The sequence below is a fragment of the Scyliorhinus torazame genome, chromosome 15 (genome assembly GCF_047496885.1).
Source record: "Scyliorhinus torazame isolate Kashiwa2021f chromosome 15, sScyTor2.1, whole genome shotgun sequence".
Classification (NCBI taxonomy): Eukaryota; Metazoa; Chordata; class Chondrichthyes; order Carcharhiniformes; family Scyliorhinidae; genus Scyliorhinus; species Scyliorhinus torazame.
This window is the reverse complement of record NC_092721.1, coordinates 157512356-157530700: the sequence shown is the minus strand read 5'-3', so window position 1 is coordinate 157530700 and position 18345 is coordinate 157512356. Positions and strand designations below refer to the sequence as shown.

General features: G+C 48.8%; 1 protein-coding gene across 6 annotated transcripts in view; it reads right to left on the bottom strand.

Moving 5' to 3' along the window:
• LOC140391931 (protein furry homolog) overlaps positions 1–18345 on the bottom strand; it is a 790380-nt gene that overhangs the window by 38306 nt on the left and 733729 nt on the right. For 4 of the 6 annotated variants that reach the window (XM_072476991.1, XM_072476992.1, XM_072476988.1 and 1 more), the window contains 3 exons: positions 10393–10491; positions 1144–1227; positions 341–358 (listed from right to left, as the gene is read on the bottom strand). In XM_072476991.1, coding sequence (XP_072333092.1) covers positions 341–358; positions 1144–1227; positions 10393–10491 — 201 coding nt within the window. The remainder of the gene's footprint in view (positions 1–340; positions 359–1143; positions 1228–10392; positions 10492–18345) is intronic. The other 2 variants (XM_072476989.1, XM_072476993.1) reach the window with 1 other exon arrangement.

Genomic DNA, 18345 nt, shown 5'->3' with positions numbered 1-18345 from the left:
ATAAGTTCATCTGAGCTGCTTGAGAAGAACAGATTTTGCTCGACTCCGCTTCCACTTAAACAATGTATTATCATTGAAGTAGATAGGGAAAGAATTCTGAGATTTTCTACTTCATAGCTATAAGGGTTCCTCAATCTAATTATTATCATACTAACTAAAATGGAGATTGTATAATTAAGTTTTGAAAATAAATCAAGCTGTGACAGTATTGGAAAATTTTTGAAGTAATTTAGATCAATCCTAAGTACAAAGAATGCCATTAGTACTTGAGATGTGTACATGTTAGTAAGCAAAATTTAACAATTTAATAGTTAGAAAATATTCAAGAATTGTAACTTACTGCAAGGGATTCCATTTGCTACACAGCAAGCATGTCACAGGAGCAAAAAGCCAAGAAAAGAGTATAGAAGATCATTGTAAAACATGCATTAAAGTGCACAGTTCCATACAAGGCATAACCATAGAAGTATTTATATTTGAAAGAAACAAGATAAAAACAACTGCCAATCTGAGTTTTTTTTCCATTCAGAATGATTTCAAATATATCTAACTGCATCAGCACATGCAATTTAGTTTGCATCAGACTTGATTGTCTGTTCTGAGATGTACAATAGGATAGTTATAATCAGATCTAGATTTTATGAAGGATTATTATAAGTATGTAGTTTATACAACAAAGCAACTATAGTTATATAGGGTTAGTGTTATAGTCCAGAAGTTACTATTGTATGAAAACTTAATATGCTCAACTATTTTACTGGAGAATTAATTCCAATTAACAGAAATTGCAAGGAGTGCACCTGTGATTTTCTGACATGTGCTGGCTTTAGCAAGGCTGAGGGGGTGGCCAGGACTTTGTAAAATCTACCTGATTATCCAAAGAATTTTGATCGGTATCAAGCAATTAGCTCATAATCTACCACTTAAATACAAAGAGGATGGGTATAACATATCAGGATTAACAGTGTATGTAATAAGGTGACCAATTCAAACTTGTTATGAGTTGTAACCAAATGCTGGGCTCATAAAAACTGAACTATACAGGTTCTCAAGTTTTTAAGTTGCAATATGGAGATTGTGATAAATTATAAATAACATCATGTTCAAACATAATTTATTAACATTACAAATGATTTGTTTTACCTTTTCCTCCAAGTCCCCCGGCTGGTTTGTAATCACTGTATCTCCCATAGTTCCAGGAAATGATGCTTTACAGTTTGCCAACCACTATTTTTGAAGAAAATACAAATAGTATTTTTATTAGTTTCAAAATAATACTTTCCTCTGTTAAATATGCATCTTTATAAAATGCATACTGGAGCTAATAGAGCAATGCAATAATATATAAAAAACAGACTGCAAGCATCCCTGTATTCTTGAGACTACGGGTAATGAATACTCATTTCTGAAATGGCAGAAAAAACACAATGACTTGCCCCAGGTCTTCCTTGTGTATTTCCTGAGGAAACCCATGCTTTAAACAGGTGTAGAGGAACCATTAAAATCTTTTGCAAATGGCATTGGAGTGATGTCATAATGGGCATAATTTAAAGAACATACGTGTTTAGTTTGTTTACAGGAACCACCTTTCCCCAAAATCACACCTCACAAAATAAAAGTTATGGAGTTCAATCTTCTAATTTGTGCCACTGCGGGATCCTAATCAAAGTAGCCCTTGTATACCTCTACAGGGCTGAGAAAGATCTGGGCCTAAGTTTTCAGGATGGTGAGCGTCCGTCATCCAGAGAATCGTCAGGGACACTGGCCCGCTATCATTTCATGCTCAAATGAGCGTTGATTGGCAGTAAACGGGACTTCTGCCTGCACAGAAGGAAATCTCCCCTCAGAGAGCTGTTGATCAATCAGACTATGGCCAGGCACTATCGTGCCTGAGGCTAAGTCCTAGGAAAAGCAGTGTTGGTAAGTATCAGGGGTTCCAGGGTGGGGACGATAGTGAATGCTTTGGGGGATTGCCAGAGGGGGCGATCTTGCTGTTGGGGGGGTAGGTCTGGGGAGGGAGGGCCAGAAGTTTCTGGTCCATGAAGGGAGGGTTCCCTAGTCTGAAGGGGCCTTCCGATTCCAGTTGAGGTGCTCCTGCCCAAGATCAAGGGTGAGAGCTTTTTCTGTTTCCCCAGAGATCAGCCTAAAGGTTGTGGTGGCACGTTTAAAAGCCCTTAAATGGCCTTTAAGTAGCTACTGAAGAGCCTTAATTGGTGCATGGACCCTCTTCCTGTCCGAGTAGTTGTTCGTCCACTATAAAATTGGGTTGAGACGGGCGGAATCCTGGAGGGACTCCTGTACATGCTATTTTAAACTCACGTCCTACTGCCTCAGAATCTGCCCAGGGTGGGGAGGGGGAGGAGTGTAAAATTCTGGCCCTGATTTTAGTGAGCCACTAAATTTGTGAAGGTAGAAATGAGTGTTTCTTTGGCCACTCTAGATCTCTGTCAGTTATATTTCTGGCATCTGCTCCTCCCCACCATTGTGATAGTGATAAAAGAGAGATATTTTCTGCTTTTAATGCTTGAAGTCACCAGCAAGCACAATTAATTCAGTTGCTGGTGTCCAATATAGGAAAATGCCTTGATTGGAATAAAAAAAGATTCCATATTGGTTATCCCGCGGACTTTGAGACCGGCAAACTAATGCTAAATGGACAACATGTGTGGGACTCCAAATCACACAATACTGTTATTGGTGACAAGAGACTTTCATCCATCACATGGATTCAAACCCAAGTCCTAGATGTGAAAAGACAATGTGATAACTAAACCACCTTAAAGTATGTGGTGTTGGGTGTTCTGACACACAGATGAGCCAACACAGTTGCATATGGTACAACACTTCTTTATTTAAACTCACTATTTACAACTTGGTCTTTGCACTCTGCACGTGGGGGGCTCCCTGCTTGTGGTGTTTCATCAGCTCTTTCTGTTCCCTTCTCCCCAGACCTACTGACCTCCAGGTGTCGTGCTCGTGCTTTTTATGTGGTTGGTGTTCTTGTCTGTGATTGGTTGTGGTGTTGTGTACTCTGATTTGCCTGTTAGTGTGTCCATCATGATGTGTGTGTTTGAATATCATGACATCCTCCCTTTTTACAAAGATATGTGCCTACGTGGTAATAAATATGATCGTGACGTGAGTGCATCTAAGAGTGTGTGTGTGTCGTGTGCAGCATGTGTCTATGACGGAACTATGTACATGGGGCGATGTCGAGTGCGTCACATGAATCCAGTTGTACCATAACATAACAGAAATGCGAACGAGAGAAGAAGAAAAAAAAAATTTGATCAGTTGCCCAGTCAGACGACATCTGGAACGATAAACAACAACAGGTTATCATGTAAAATTGTCCAACTTATTAAGCATATGAACTGTATTATAAGTCCATTCTAATGGGTTTGCGACGAATTCGGGTTGACCGCCTTAAGGGTGGATCAAGAACCACCGGCTGCTGTGCAGGCATGGCCATGGGTGGCGATGGAAAGGGCGTGATGTGCGGCAGCTCCACAAAGTCATCCTCGGAAGCCTGTTGAGGATCTGGCGTGTTGTGTGGCTGTGAGCGTGGAAGTCGGCGAAGGGCGCGCCGATTGCGGCGACGCACGGAACCATCCGGCATGCGAACCAGGAACGAGCGGGGAGCCACTTGTCGGAGGACTTCGGCCGGTGCTGACCAGCCACCATACGGTTGATGGACGCGTACTTTGTCTCCGGAGGACAGGGGGGGCAGGTCCGTCGCTCGTGTGTCGTACCGCCCTTTCTGGCGATCACGCTGCAGTTGCATGTTCCGAAGAACCGCCTCATGGTCTGTTGTCGGTGCCAGGACGGAAGGTACCGTCGTCCTGAGGGAGCGACCCATTAGTAGCTGCGCTGGCGAGAGGCCCGTGGATAACGGGGCCGATCGATAGGCCAGCAAGGCAAGGTTAAAGTCCGATCCGGCATCAGCCGCCTTGCACAGGAGCCGCTTTGCGATGTGGACACCCTTTTCAGCCTTCCCGTTCGATTGTGGATGCAGAGGGCTGGATGTCACATGAGTGAAACCATATGCTGCGGCAAAGGACGACCATTCACGGCTGGCAAAACAAGGTCCATTGTCTGACATGACAGTCCTTGGAATGCCATGGCGAGCAAACGTTTCCTTGCAGGCCCCAATGACTGCGGACGACGTCAGATCATGGAGAGGCATGACTTCCGGGTAGTTTGAGAAGTAGTCTATAATAACAATGTAATCTCTGCCGAGCGCGTGAAATAGGTCAACACCCACCTTCGCCCAGGGGGACGTCACCATCTCGTGTGGTAGAAGTGTTTCCGGAGGTTGCGCTGGCTGAAACCTCTGACAGGTTGTGCAGTTGAGCACCATGTTGGCTATGTCTTCATTAATACCCGGCCAATATACCGCCTCCCGGGCCCTTCGTCTGCATTTTTCGACGCCCAAGTGGCCTTCGTGTAGTTGACGAAGAATCATCTGGCGCACACTGTGTGGAATGACGATCCTATGCGATTTCATAAGGACCCCGTCTATATTGGTGAGATCATCTCGCACATTATAAAACTGGGGGCACTGCCCTTTTAGCCACCCTTCCGTCATGTGGCGCATCACTCGCTGCAGCAGAGGGTCAGTCGCCGTCTCTGCGCGTATGTGGGCCAGACTAGGATCATCAGCTGGCATATTTGCTGCTGTCAGAGTCACGTGTGCCTCAATTTGACGCACGAACCCCTCTGCATCTGGTGGTGTGCTCACTGCTCGGGAAAGAGTGTCCGCCACGATGAGTTCCTTCCCCGGAGTGTAGATCAGTTCAAAATCGTACCTCCTGAGTTTGAGTAAGATGCGCTGGAGGCGAGGAGTCATGTCGTTCAGGTCTTTGTTAATGATGTTGACCAGGGGGCGGTGGTCAGTTTCGACCGTGAATCGTGGCAGGCCATACACATAGTCGTGGAACTTGTCCAGTCCAGTTAACAAGCCCAGGCATTCTTTTTCGATTTGCGCGTAGCGCTGTTCGGTAGGGGTCATGGCTCGTGAGGCATACGCAACCGGGGCCCATGATGACGTGCTGTCTTTTTGGAGGAGTACCGCTCCAATACCAGATTGGCTGGCGTCTGTTGAGATCTTTGTAGGGCGAGTCGTGTCAAAGAAGGCCAGCACTGGTGCCGTGACCAGTTTGTGCTTGAGCTCCTCCCATTCCCGCTGATGCGACTGGTGCCAGTTGAATTCCGTCGATTTTTTTACGAGATGGCGCATGTTTGTTGTATGAGAAGCCAGGTTGGGAATGAACTTCCCAAGGAAGTTGACCATGCCGAGGAATCTTAAGACAGCCTTCTTGTCAGCCGGTCGTGGCATGGCTGTGATGGCGCTAACCTTGTCTGCATCGGGACGGACCCCGGACCTTGAGATGTGGTCCCCGAGGAATTTCAGCTCCGTCTGGCCGAAAGCACACTTCGCACGGTTGAGACGCAGGCCATTTTGCCGTATGCGGGTGAAGACACGTCGCAGACGATGCATGTGTTCCTGCGGAGTGGTGGACCAAATGATGATATCGTCCACATATACACGTACCCCTTCGATGCCTTCCATCATCTGTTCCATAATGCGGTGGAATACTTCAGATGCCGAAATGATGCCGAATGGCATCCGGTTGTAGCAGAATCTGCCAAAAGGGGTGTTGAATGTGCATAGTCTTCGGCTGGCCGGGTCCAGTTTGATCTGCCAGAATCCTTTGGACGCATCCAATTTAGTGAATATGTTGGCTCGCGCCATCTCGCTGGTGAGGTCTTCTCGTTTCGGGATGGGATAGTGTTCCCGCATGATGTTGTTGTTCAGATCTTTTGGATCTATACATATACGGAGCTCGCCAGAGGGCTTCTTTACACAGACCATGGAGCTGACCCATGGCGTGGGCTCCGTGACCTTGGATAGGACCCCTTGGTCCTGAAGAATCTGCAGTTGTGCCTTGAGGCGGTCTTTGAGAGGCGCAGGAACCCTGCGAGGTGCGTGAACGACAGGGATGGCGTCCGGTCTGAGTCGAATCTTGTACGTGTGTGGCAATGTCCCCATGCCTTCAAAAACCTCCTGGTTGTGAGCGAGGAGGGAATGGAGATTCGCGTGGAACTCAGCATCCGGGAAGTCGGATATCTCATCTGGAGAGAGAGACATGATGCGCTGTACCAGGTGAAGGACCTTACACGCTTGTGCGCCCAGTAACGAGTCCTTTGATGAGCCCACAACTTCGAAGGGGAGTGTGGCCGTGTACCTCTTGTGAGTCACCTGTAGCTGGCAAGATCCTATGGACGGGATAACGTTCCCGTTATAGTCAACCATCTTAAGCCGGGATGGTGTGATGGGTGGTTTGACCTTCATGGCCTGGACTGCAGAGTAAGCAATCAGGTTGGCGGATGCGCCGGTGTCCAGACGGAAGGCGACGCGCGATCGGTTGACCGTCAGGGTGGCACACCACTCATCGTCTGGATTGATGGCATTGACCTTGTTGACATCAATGACGGCAACTCGGAAGTCATCCTGGTCATCTGCATCACTTAATTGGAAGTCTTGATGCGTGGGCTGGACGGTCCTGACTCGTGTGCGAGGTTGTCGAGGATGCGCCGGATCCATGGGTTGAGCCGCACGACAGCGGGCTGCGTAGTGGCCTATCATGGCACATCTGTTGCACTGTCGGTATTTTGCAGGACATTGCCCTTTTAAGTGTAGACCTCCACAATTTCTGCACGTCATGACGTCACGGCGTTCGTTGCGCCACTGCGCATGCGCAGTGCGATCTTGCGGTGGGCGCGCCTGCGCAGTGCGTCCCTCGTTGTGGCCGTTATTTTTGGCGCGCACCTGCGCGGGAGACCGCGAAAAGCGCGGGAAGCGGCCGCTGTCGTCCGGGCCGTGGGGCGGGAAGAAATCGACGGCCTGGATGCGTTCAACGTCGTGGGCGGCCTGGCTTGCCGATTCGACGGCTGGGGACCCCCTCCGTGCCAACTCGGACGCCTGAAATCGGGCAAAACGGCAGGTAGCATTTTCATGGAGGACACAGGCTTCCACAGCAGACGCTAAGGTGAGGCTCTTTATTTTAAGAAGCTGCTGGCGTAGGCCACTAGAGGCAACGCCAAAAACAATCTGGTCCCTGATCATGGACTCTGTAGTGGTGCCGTAACCGCAGGACTGCGCTAGAATCCGGAGGTGCGTCAAAAAGGGTTGAAAAAGCTCCTCCTTACCTTGCAGGCGTTGCTGAAAGATGTATCTTTCAAAAGTTTCGTTTACTTCAGTTTGAAAGTGCTGGTCCAGTTTGAGGATGACCGTGTCATATTTGGCCTGGTTTTCGCCTTCTTCGAACACCAGTGAATTAAAGACATCGTTCGGGTGGGGGCCTGCGTAGAAGAGGAGCATTGCAATCTTCGAATCATCCGAGGCATTCTGTTTTTCGGTGGCACGGATGTACAGGTCAAATCGCTGCCTGTAGAGCTTCCAGTTGGTGCCTAGGTTCCCCGTGACTTGCATCGGCTGCGGTTTGCCGGTGTGGTCCATGTCCAGAATGGCAGGTTAGTAGGCAGGTATCGATCCACTCCTGTACCATGTGGTGTTGGGTGTTCTGACACACAGATGAGCCAACACAGTTGCATATGGTACAACACTTCTTTATTTAAACTCACTATTTACAACTTGGTCTTTGCACTCTGCACGTGGGGGGCTCCCTGCTTGTGGTGTTTCATCAGCTCTTTCTGTTCCCTTCTCCCCAGACCTACTGACCTCCAGGTGTCGTGCTCGTGCTTTTTATGTGGTTGGTGTTCTTGTCTGTGATTGGTTGTGGTGTTGTGTACTCTGATTTGCCTGTTAGTGTGTCCATCATGATGTGTGTGTTTGAATATCATGACAAAGTATAATTTATTTCCATATCATTTTTCATTCTGTATATCTGAAGCTTAAATTTGTTTGCAAAATCATAAATCTAGATTATTCTCCCCTTATTCTCAATTATCTGAAAGCAGTGAATCCTCTAGTGACAACTCAACCAAAAGACAATCTTTAATTAATACCAATAGGTTATTCAATTGTGGTGAACATTATATTCTTCTCCTGCCATATACTTACACAAAACCACATAGTCACTGACTCCGAGAGATGGTTCATGGATTGTGATTAGGACCAGAAACTAGTCAACTATTCCAAATCTTAGCTCAGGGATGGTGGTCTAGAAATTGGCTAAGACCAGTTTTCAGGCAAAGAACATTTAATTTCAGTGTGCTATAGAAGCTGCAGACTGAGTGAGGCTTCAGATCTAATTTTATTTATTTTGTGGAAAGCTGCCAATGACTGTAATGCTTCCAGAGGTAATTCATTACATTGCTTCCCTCGAATGTAAATGTATTTATACTATGCAAGGTTGGAATAAAGTTATTCAGACAGTAATGAGCTTCTGTAATGTGTTGGCAACTGGTATATGTGCTGACTCTCTGTGTGGCTTTAATAGGGAACTAGATGGTGAACTAGATAGGTATCGCAAATAAAATATGATTGAAACCATCGTCCACGTGCTCTTATCGATTAGCTTTGATCACCTATGGGGCTCAAAGGAATTTTCCAAAGTTTTGTTTTCTCTATATTGGCTGTGATTTCTTTTTTTTTGTTAATTTGCTTCACTTGGAAGATTGTGGAAGAGGGGTGGTACACGTCTATTCATGACATTTCAATAATCATTATTTGGGGCAGGTTTCTTGTACCAAAAGGTCTCTTTCTACGCATCACTTCTTTATGGTCATAATTTAAGCCAACTGCCTCATCAGGAACAGCTTTAGGTAAGTACTGGGAAGGTGAGGGAGGAAAACAGAAAACAGTCGTGAATGGGCCAGCAATGGAACTGGGGGAGCACTCATGCTGCAACTAGCTCCATATGGAGATAAGCGTGGAAATAAAATGTCTAATCTCCGAAAGGGCCCTCAAGAGCATTTTGCATCAAATGCAGGTAGGCTATTGCCATTTAGGGTGGCCACCGAGGATGGCTGCCTTTACCAATATAGCAGTGCACGTAAAGAAAGAGCAGAACAATTTAAACCCAGAAAATGTTTGCAGTGTGGTCAATTTCTCCCGAATTAAGTCCAAATGTAGAATCCCCAACTACCACATTTGCCAAAATTAGCTAGCTCAGCCCACAGCAGAGGTCAAATCCGAGTCTCTAGGTTATTACCACACTGCACATTGAACTGTCTGTATGCATTTTCGGTAACTAACTAGCTTATCTCTAAAATTATTAAAATTGAGTATGTTAACATAAAAAGATAGAACACATTCCAATTTTAGATGATCAACTTGCCTAGATCATGTATACCACAGATACAGGGCAAAATCCCCTTGGTTCAACAATTTGTAGAGTTTTGTGATTCTCTACCAGGTGAAACATTTTTGCATTAACAATACCAGTCATACTGTGGTCCCTCTGAGTGTGATTGCCAAGTTAATACCAAATCAGGTGTGCTTCTCTGTTGAAGATCCATTAGGGACCACATTGAAAAACACAAATGCTTTTTAAATTTAGGGTACCCAATTATTTGGCTCCAATTAAGGGTCAGTTTAGCGTGGCCAGGCCCTGGGTTGGTTGGTGGGGCCCATGTCACCCGCCACACTCTGTGTGGTGGAGGATTCGGGTCCGGAGGGCGACTGTCTGAAGGTTGTCAGCTGCCCAGTGTCGGGAGCGGAGGGTGCTCATGAGGCTATCTGCAGTGGGGTGCAGGGCTCACGCGTGCCTGACACTATGTCACCTCTCACCCCCTCTGGGGAACTCCTGGAATCTGGCACATCATAACTAAAGGTTCCTTTGTTTTTCTGCCACCGTAGATAGTTCAGGCAGTGTCCTATTGAGCCTCCGCCAACACCCCGATTCTGTCCCTCCCCACCTCCCTCCTTTCCCTTCTTTCCCCAGCATCTCCTTTCCTTTCCCTTCTGTTGATACAGAGGTGAGGGTATCCGTTCTCTCCAGCGCAAAGTTTAGTGCTTGTACCGTTTGTCTTCCCCCGTACGTTGGTACTGAGGGGCGGTACCCTGTTTCTCCAACACAAAATTAGTGTTTCTACCGTTTGGCCTTGTATATATTGTTTACTGTTTTAGTAAAAAGATATGGCCAATTCACCTACCCTGCACATCTTTGGGTTTGTGGGGGTGAGATCCACACAGACACGGGGAGCATGTGCAGCAAGGAGGCAGGAATTAGTGCCCATCTGTTTGAAATAACGAGATGTTAACCAATGTTATTTGGCAAAGGAGCAGAGGAGAAGAACGTAAAAAGAGAAAAGCACATTTATAATTAGTTAGAGATAATAAAAATGTCACAAGTTTTAAATTTGAGCAGGAAACAATAATGCAATATCAGAGTATTCTTTGCTACATTTTGAAAGCTGACTAACCAATTGTGCCGCCTCGCTCTTGTGGTTGTAGGTGTCCAAATATTCCTGCAGTTCTAAGACATTGAACTTGAGTCTTTCAAGAAGCCCACAAGAAATCAGCTGGAGGAGAAAGAGTTGCTATAAGTATATACTATTTTGAATATACATAAGTCTTAAGTATTAACTTTTTGCTGAAAGTATTTGAATCCTGTGAATTTACTGTTAAACTGACCCAGTTTTTCACCTGCTTAAATCAAATCAAATATAAACTTGCAGGTATCAGGATAAGACTTCCTGTTTGCCACACATGGGCACGGATGCCATGGTCAAAATATGGAAAACATGGGGCGCGCCGTTTCAGAGAATCGCCTGGGTTGCCAAATTTTCCCGTGACGCTGGTCCGACTCCCTCCCGCAATTCACGGAAGCGGCCAGATTGGCACAATCGCATTTTGGCGGCGCGGTTCAGTGAATCGCCCGAGACAGCCAAAATGGCGATTCACTGGTACCCCCGCGATTCTCAGTGCCGGATGGGCTGAGCGGCCTGCCCAAAACGGCGGGTTCATCCCGGCGCCGTCCACACCTGGTCGCTGCCGGCAGGAACAGCGTGGGAACACTGGGGGGGGGGGGGGGCGATCCTGCACCGGGGGGGGGGGGGGGGAGGGGGGGGGCTCAAATGGGGTCTGGCCCACGATCGGTGCCCACCGATCGTCGGGCCGGCCTCTCTGAAGGAGGACCTCCTTTCTTCCGCAGCTCCGCAAGATCCGGACATCTTCTTGCGGGGTGGACTCGGGGAGGATGGCAACCACGCATGCACGGGTTGCCGCCGGCCAACCCGCGCCTGCGCGGGTGACGGCAGGTTATGTGGCGCCGGCCGCGTCATGTATGCGGCGCCGCCTTTACGCGGCGCCAAGGCCTGGTGCGCGTAAATGATGCGGCGCCGCTCCTAGCCCATTTTCGGGCCCTGAATCGGTCGGGATAGGAGCTGTTTCATGCCGTCGTGAACCTCCCAGGGGATCGGAGGCCCTCAGCTGCATGCCCTTTGGGCAAGGTGGTGCCCTGGCACTGCTGGTGCCACCTTGGTACCCTGATAGTGCCAGCCTGGCACCTTGCTGGCAGAGGTACTGGTGGCAGGTGCTACGCACGCCAGCAGTACGTTCTGCGGCCCTTATCCTGCGCACTCTTGTGGGATCAACTGTGGGCGTCCCCCTTGGATGGGCTGTGTGGTTGTGGGAGGGGTGGTTCTGTGGTCTCCTCAGGGGGTGGCCTTGGCGGGGCACCCATATGGATGGTGGCGCTCTGCGTAACTCTGGGCCACATTGGTTGGTTAGTGGGGTGCATTGCAAGATGGCTGCCTTGCAGGCCACGGCAATAGCGGTCTGTGCCTTGACACCCAGGTCCCCACCCCACAGATCAACCCCTGGCCGCCCCCCGCTACTCTCTCCGGCCTTGGTGGTCGATCCCACCCTGGCCAACAGCAGGACTGGCAGCCCATGGCTGAGCCTTTGGGAACATATCTTACCTCTCCCTCATTAGCCAGGGATCCTGTTTCCCGATTTTAAATACCACAAGTGAACCTTGCAATGGCCTATCCTATGGACTGGCAACGGTGGCCACCAGCTCCCCCGAGTTTCACCGCTCTGATGAGGCCACGTCTCTCAGCTAGCAGCCAGAAAGCGGAGGCTGGAGCACCAGGGGAGACCGGGGTCCTCTTGGCGGAGGTGGAGCATCGCGGGAGACCAGGAGAATGCTGGGCCGTGCCTGTTAATGGTATGCCAACGGCATTTACTATATAATTTACTGCAGTAGAGTTAAACTGACCCAGTTTTCATCTGCTTTTCACAAGAGTGGTTTGAGTCTATATTTTCAACGTGCAGTGCCCACATTGGCATGCGGCGTGGAATGCATTCACGCTGCTGTCGAGGCACTCCCGGAGCATGGCATTCCGTATGGCGCCCGCCACCGCCCTCTGTTCGGCTGACATGCGATTCTCCGCCCAATTGTGCTTTGCGATTCCGGCATCTCTGGATGGAGAATCCTGCCCAAGGATTCGCAATGCTAAGTCATTGAATCCAGAGGATTGAATGACATGGAGCTTAATGCATCAAATCTGATAAACTTATAATCACTGGGACCCAAACTGGAAAGCCCCCAAAAAGGAGCAAAATTTGTAATGTATGATGAATCTGCATCCATTGATAACTTTGTGCTGCCTGCCCATTTGAATTATATCTGTGTTCAGCCAACACTAACTACATTGTTCATTGGCTGAATACATCAGCAGGGGTCAGTATCATGAGTGCCAAACACCACTTAAACATAGCCTACATTTGTTAAAGCTAGCACAACCTGTCTTTCCTCTCCGCATAAAACAGCGCTTTCATCCCAGAATGGTACAGACAATAGGGAGCTGCCAGGACGAGATGAAGCAGGGGCAGCCGGAGCTCAATCCAGCTGTCCCTCCTTCCCGAGGTGAACCCCAGGGCCCTATGGGCACCGACCGGGAGAAGAGCAGGCTGGGTGGAAACCCGGGCCTATCCTATGGACTGGCAACGGTGGCCACCAGCTCCCCCGAGTTTCACCGCTCTGATGAGGCCACGTCTCTCAGCTAGCACTCAGGAAAGCGGAGGCTGGAGCACCAGGGGAGGCCGGGGTCCTCCGGCCCCAGAGGAAGCCTGCCAGGGGCATCGAATGTCATGGGACATGGTAAGCAGTTGGCTGCCTCCAACTCTCATGTGCATCTTGGCGATACACCGAGACATAGCGGTAGAGCAAGGAAGGCCAAGCATGTCCAGGATCACTGAGGGAACTGGGGGGGCCGGCGGGGAGGGTGGGTGGGGGGTAAGGAGTGGAGTGTGCGTTGGTGGGTAGGGGACGTTGTGGGAGGTTTGGGGGATAGTAGAGTGGCACCATCGGGAGGCTGAGGCAGTGGTGTACACTTGTACATGGAACATTCGGTAGTTGGTAAGATTTGAGAGTCTATTATTAAGAATGAGATTGACAAGTGCATGGTAAAAGAGGACTGAGTCAGCACATATTAGTCAAGGGGAGGTCATGTCTGACAAATCTGTTAGAATTCTTTGAAGAGGTCACAAAGAAGTTAGACAAATGAGAACCAGTGGACGTGATCTATTTGGATTTCCAGAAGGCCTTTGACAAGGTGCCATGCATGAGGCTTCTAAATAAGATAAGAGCCCATGGTGTTCGGGGCAAGGTACTGGCATGGATGGAGGATTGGCTGACTAGAAGAAGGCAGAGAGTGGGGATAAAGGGGTCCTTTTCAGTGTGGCAGCCGGTGACTAGTGGTGTTCTGCAAGGGTCACTAATGGGACCGCCTCTATTCATGATGTACATTAATGGTCTGGAAGAAGGAACTGAGGGCATTTTTGCTAAGTTTGCAGATGATACAAAGATATACAGAGGGACAGGTTGTGTTGAGAGGAAGCAGGGAGGGTGCACAAGGACCTGGACAAACTAGGAGATTTGACAGAGGTGCCAGATGGAACCCATGTGGAAAAATGTGAGATTATGCACTTTGGTAGGAAGAATAGAGGCATAGACCATTTTCTAAAATGTAAAAGGCTTCGCAAATCAGAAACAGGAACCTAGGAGTCCTGGTTCCAGATTCTCTTAAGGTTAGCATGCAGGTTCAGATGGCAATTAAGAAGGAAAATGCAATGTTTGCATTCATAGAACATACAGTGCAGGATGAGGCCATTCGGCCCATCGCGTCTGCACAGACCCACTTAAGCCCTCACTTCCACCCTATCCCCGTAACCCAATAACCCCTCCTAACCTTTTTGCTCACTAAGGGCAATTTATCATGGCCAATCCATCTAACCATGTTGAGAGGGCTAGAACACAAGAGCAGGGACGTACTGTTGAGCCTGTATAAGACTCTGGTCAGACCCCATGGAATATTGAGAGCATTTTGGGCCCTGTATTTAAGGAAGGATGTGCTGGCCTTGCAGAAGAGGTTTACAAGAATGGTCCCCGGAATGAAAAAGTGTCATATGAAGAGCGGTTGAGGACTCTGGGTCTGTACTCGATGGAGTTTTGAAGGATGAGTGGGAATCTCACTGAAACTTACAGAATACTGCGAGGCCTAGATAGAACGAATGTGAAGTGGATGTTTCCACTAATAGGAGAAACTAGAACCCTAGGGCATAGCCTCAAACTGAAGGGACGATTGTTTAAAACAGAGATGAGGAGGAATTTCTTCAGCCAGAGGGTAGTGAATCTGTGGAACTCACTGCCGCAAAAGGCTTTGGAAGCAGAGATAGATAGGTTCTTGATTAATAAGGGGATCAGCAGTTATGGGGAGAAGGCAGGAGAATGGGAATGAGAAAATGCCATGACTGAATGGCAGAGCAGACTCGAAGGGCCAAATTGTCTAATTTTGCTCTTATGCCTTATGGTCTTATGTGCCCGGGGCTTGAGCCCATCCCCTGGGTGATTGAAGGTTGGCCGCTGCATCTGTGGTGCTGCCTCCCGCAGTGTTCAAGCACAGTGTCTATGCATCAAGGTGTGATTGGGATGCCCCACATGCTACATGGCCCGCCCACCCATGGAGATCCACCTCGGATGTGTGAATTGCGCACTTAACCACGACTGCCAATTCCCTATTAGCAATAGCCTTCAGCCGCAAGGCCAGAGGCCTCCCCGGTCAGTGGGAGTTATGCGTGGTCAGAGGGGCAGGGGCTAGGGTTGCACCCAGTGCGGGAACACCCGGTCCAGGGGTTGAGGGTGGACCCGTGCACGTCCAACTCTCCCCCAGAGCCCCCCAGCCCCGATACCCCCTCCCTGAGCACAGACAGTATGCCCAGTGCCCCCAGGTTCAATGACTGTGAGCGAAGATGGCTGTTCACATCCTCGGCTCCCCGCAGCAGCCAATCTGCAGGTTCATGTTTTTCAAAAGGAGTGCTAATCGACGCCAGCGTGACCACTTGCTGGATGTGGGGTGGTTTCCATTAATTGTACGGATATAGGGCTTCAGTGATGATAATTGGTTTCTTGTCATGCTACGGCAGGATCCTGATTCCGCCTGTGGGAGTGGGCCGGTTGCATTGCAAACTGTTTGGTGCCTGGTGCGGTTCTCGTTTTCTGCATCTCCCGCTATTCACTACCCTCCTTTTGCTCAAGCGAGAGCGCAATGAGGCCGGAGAATTGCACCCATAAGATTCTCAATGAGCCCCTTTATGGAATATTGGATGGCAAACTGAGGCTTGTGGTCAGTACGTGCCTGTTCCTGCCTGGCAGCAGTCAGAAAATTAAATGTTCCTCCAGCAGCTTGTGACATCTTAAGCAAGTAGTTTGTGCTGAAACAAAAAGAAAAAATGCTAGACAATCTCAGCAGGTCTGACAGCATTTGTGGAGAGAGAAGGGAGCTACCATTTAGAATCTGGCTGATTCTTTGTCAATCGACTAAGGGACAAAGAGTCATCTAGACTCAATGTTAGCTCTGTTTTCTCTCCACAAATGTAGTCAGACCTGCAGAGATTGTCCAGCATTTTCTGTTCTTGTTTCAGATTCCAGCATCTGCAGTAATCTGTTTTTATTTTAGTGGTTTATGCTGAATTCTTGAAGTCAGGACTAAGTCGTACAGTATGTGCCATATTGTATACTTTAGAAAATGTAAACAACTCTGGAAACCAACAAAAGCTTCTACAATTGCAGCAAGAGCCAGTACAAAACAATTTCAGCAACAGCTAGCACAAGTAAATCCACACCTAATCTGAAAGTATTTAAAAAATTTAAAAAAAATATATATATTTTATTGAAAATTTTTCCAAACAACATTTTTTTCCCTCTTACAAAGCAAACGTAACAGTAAAGAAATTTTTAACAATACACAAATAACTAAGCCCCATAATCTTTTGACATAAACTAAACTAAACCCCCCACCCTCCCCCCTCCCCCCTGGGTTGCTGCTGCTGGTCATCTATCTTCCCTCTAACGTTCCCCTAGGTAGTCGAGAAATGGCTGCCACCGCCTGGTGAACCCTTGAGCCGATCCTCTCAGGGCAAACTTTATCTGCTCCAGTTTAATGAACCCCGCCATATCGTTTACCCAGGCCTCCAGTCTGGGGGGTTTCGCCTCCTTCCACATGAGTAGGATCCTATGCCGGGCTACTAGGGACGCAAAGGCCACAACGTCGGCCTCTTTCGCCTCCTGCACTCCCGGCTCATCTGCAACTCCAAATAGAGCTAGCCCCCAGCCTGGTTTGACCCGGACCTTCACCACCTTCGAAATCACTCCCGTCACTCCCTTCCAATACCCCTCCAGTGCCGGGCACGCCCAAAACATATGTGCGTGGTTTGCCGGGCTTCCGCCGCACCTCCCACATTTGTCCTCCACTCCAAAGAACCTGCTCAATCTTGCTCCGTTATGTGTGCTCTATGTAGCACCTTAAATTGAATCAGGCTAAGCCTGGCGCATGAGGAAGAGGAATTTACCCTGCTTAGGGCATCAGCCCACATACCCTCCTCTATCTCCTCCCCTAGTTCTTCTTCCCACTTTCCTTTTAGCTCGCCCACCAACTCCTCTCCCTCTTCCCTCATCTCTCGGTATATCTCTGACACCTTACCCTCTCCGACCCACACCCCTGAAAGCACTCTGTCCTGAGTCCCCTGTGTCGGGAGCAGCGGAAATTCCCTCACCTGTTGGCTAGTAAACGCCCTCACCTGCATATATCTCAGAAAGTTTCCCCGGGGCAACTTATACTTTTCCTCCAATGCCGCCAAGCTCGCAAAAGTCCCATCTATAAATAAATCTCCCACCTTCCTAATTCCCAACTGGTGCCAGCTCTGAAATCCTCCATCCATTCTTCCTGGGGCGAACCTATGGTTGTTCCTAATTGGGGACCCCACCAGGGCACCCCGCGCCCCTCTCTGCCGCCTCCACTGTCCCCAGATCTTCAATGTTGCCGCCACCACCGGGTTAGTGGTGAACTTTTTGGGCGAGAACGGTAGCGGCGCCGTTAGCAGCGCCTCTAAACTCGTCCCTTTACAGGACTTTCTCTCCAGTCTTTTCCACGCCGCTCCCTCACCCTCCATCATCCATTTACGTATCATTGCCACATTGGCGGCCCAATAGTAATCGCCCAAGTTCGGTAGTGCCAATCCTCCTCTGTCCCTGCTACGTTGCAGGAACCCCCTCCTTACTCTCGGAACGTTCCCTGCCCACACGAAGCTCGTGATGCTCCTGTCTATTTTATTGAAAAAGGTCTTGGTGATTAGTATAGGGAGACATTGAAATACAAATAAGAACCTCGGGAGGACCATCATCTTAATTGCCTGCACCCTGCCCGCCAACGACAGAGGCTGCATGTCCCACCTCTTGAAGTCCTCCTCCATTTGTTCTACCAGCTGTGTCAGATTAAGTCTGTGCAAGGTTCCCCAGCTCCTAGCGATCTGAATCCCCAGATATCGGAAGTTTCCTTCCACTTTCCTTAGAGGCAGGCCTTCTATCTCTCTACTCTGGTCCCCTGGATGTATCACAAATAATTCACTCTTCCCCATGTTTAGCCTATACCCCGAGAAGTCCCCGAACTCCCTCAACATTCGCATAACCTATATCATCCCCCCCGCTGGGTCCGACACGTATAACAATAGGTCATCTGCGTATAGCGAGACTCGGTGTTCTTCTCCCCCTCTGTCACCCCTCTCCATTTCCTGGAGTCTCTCAACGCCATGGCCAGAGGTTCAATTGCCAACGCGAACAACAATGGAGACAGCGGGCATCCCTGTCTTGTTCCCCTATATAGTCGGAAATACTCCGATCTTTGTTGACCCGTAACTACACTTGCCGTTGGAGCCCCGTAAAAAAGTTTCACCCAGCTAATAAACCCGTTCCTGAACCCAAACCTTCTTAACACTTCCCATAAATACTCCCACTCCACCCTATCAAATGCCTTCTCTGCATCCATTGCCGCCACTATCACTGCCTCCCCCTCCACTGGGGGCATCATTATCAC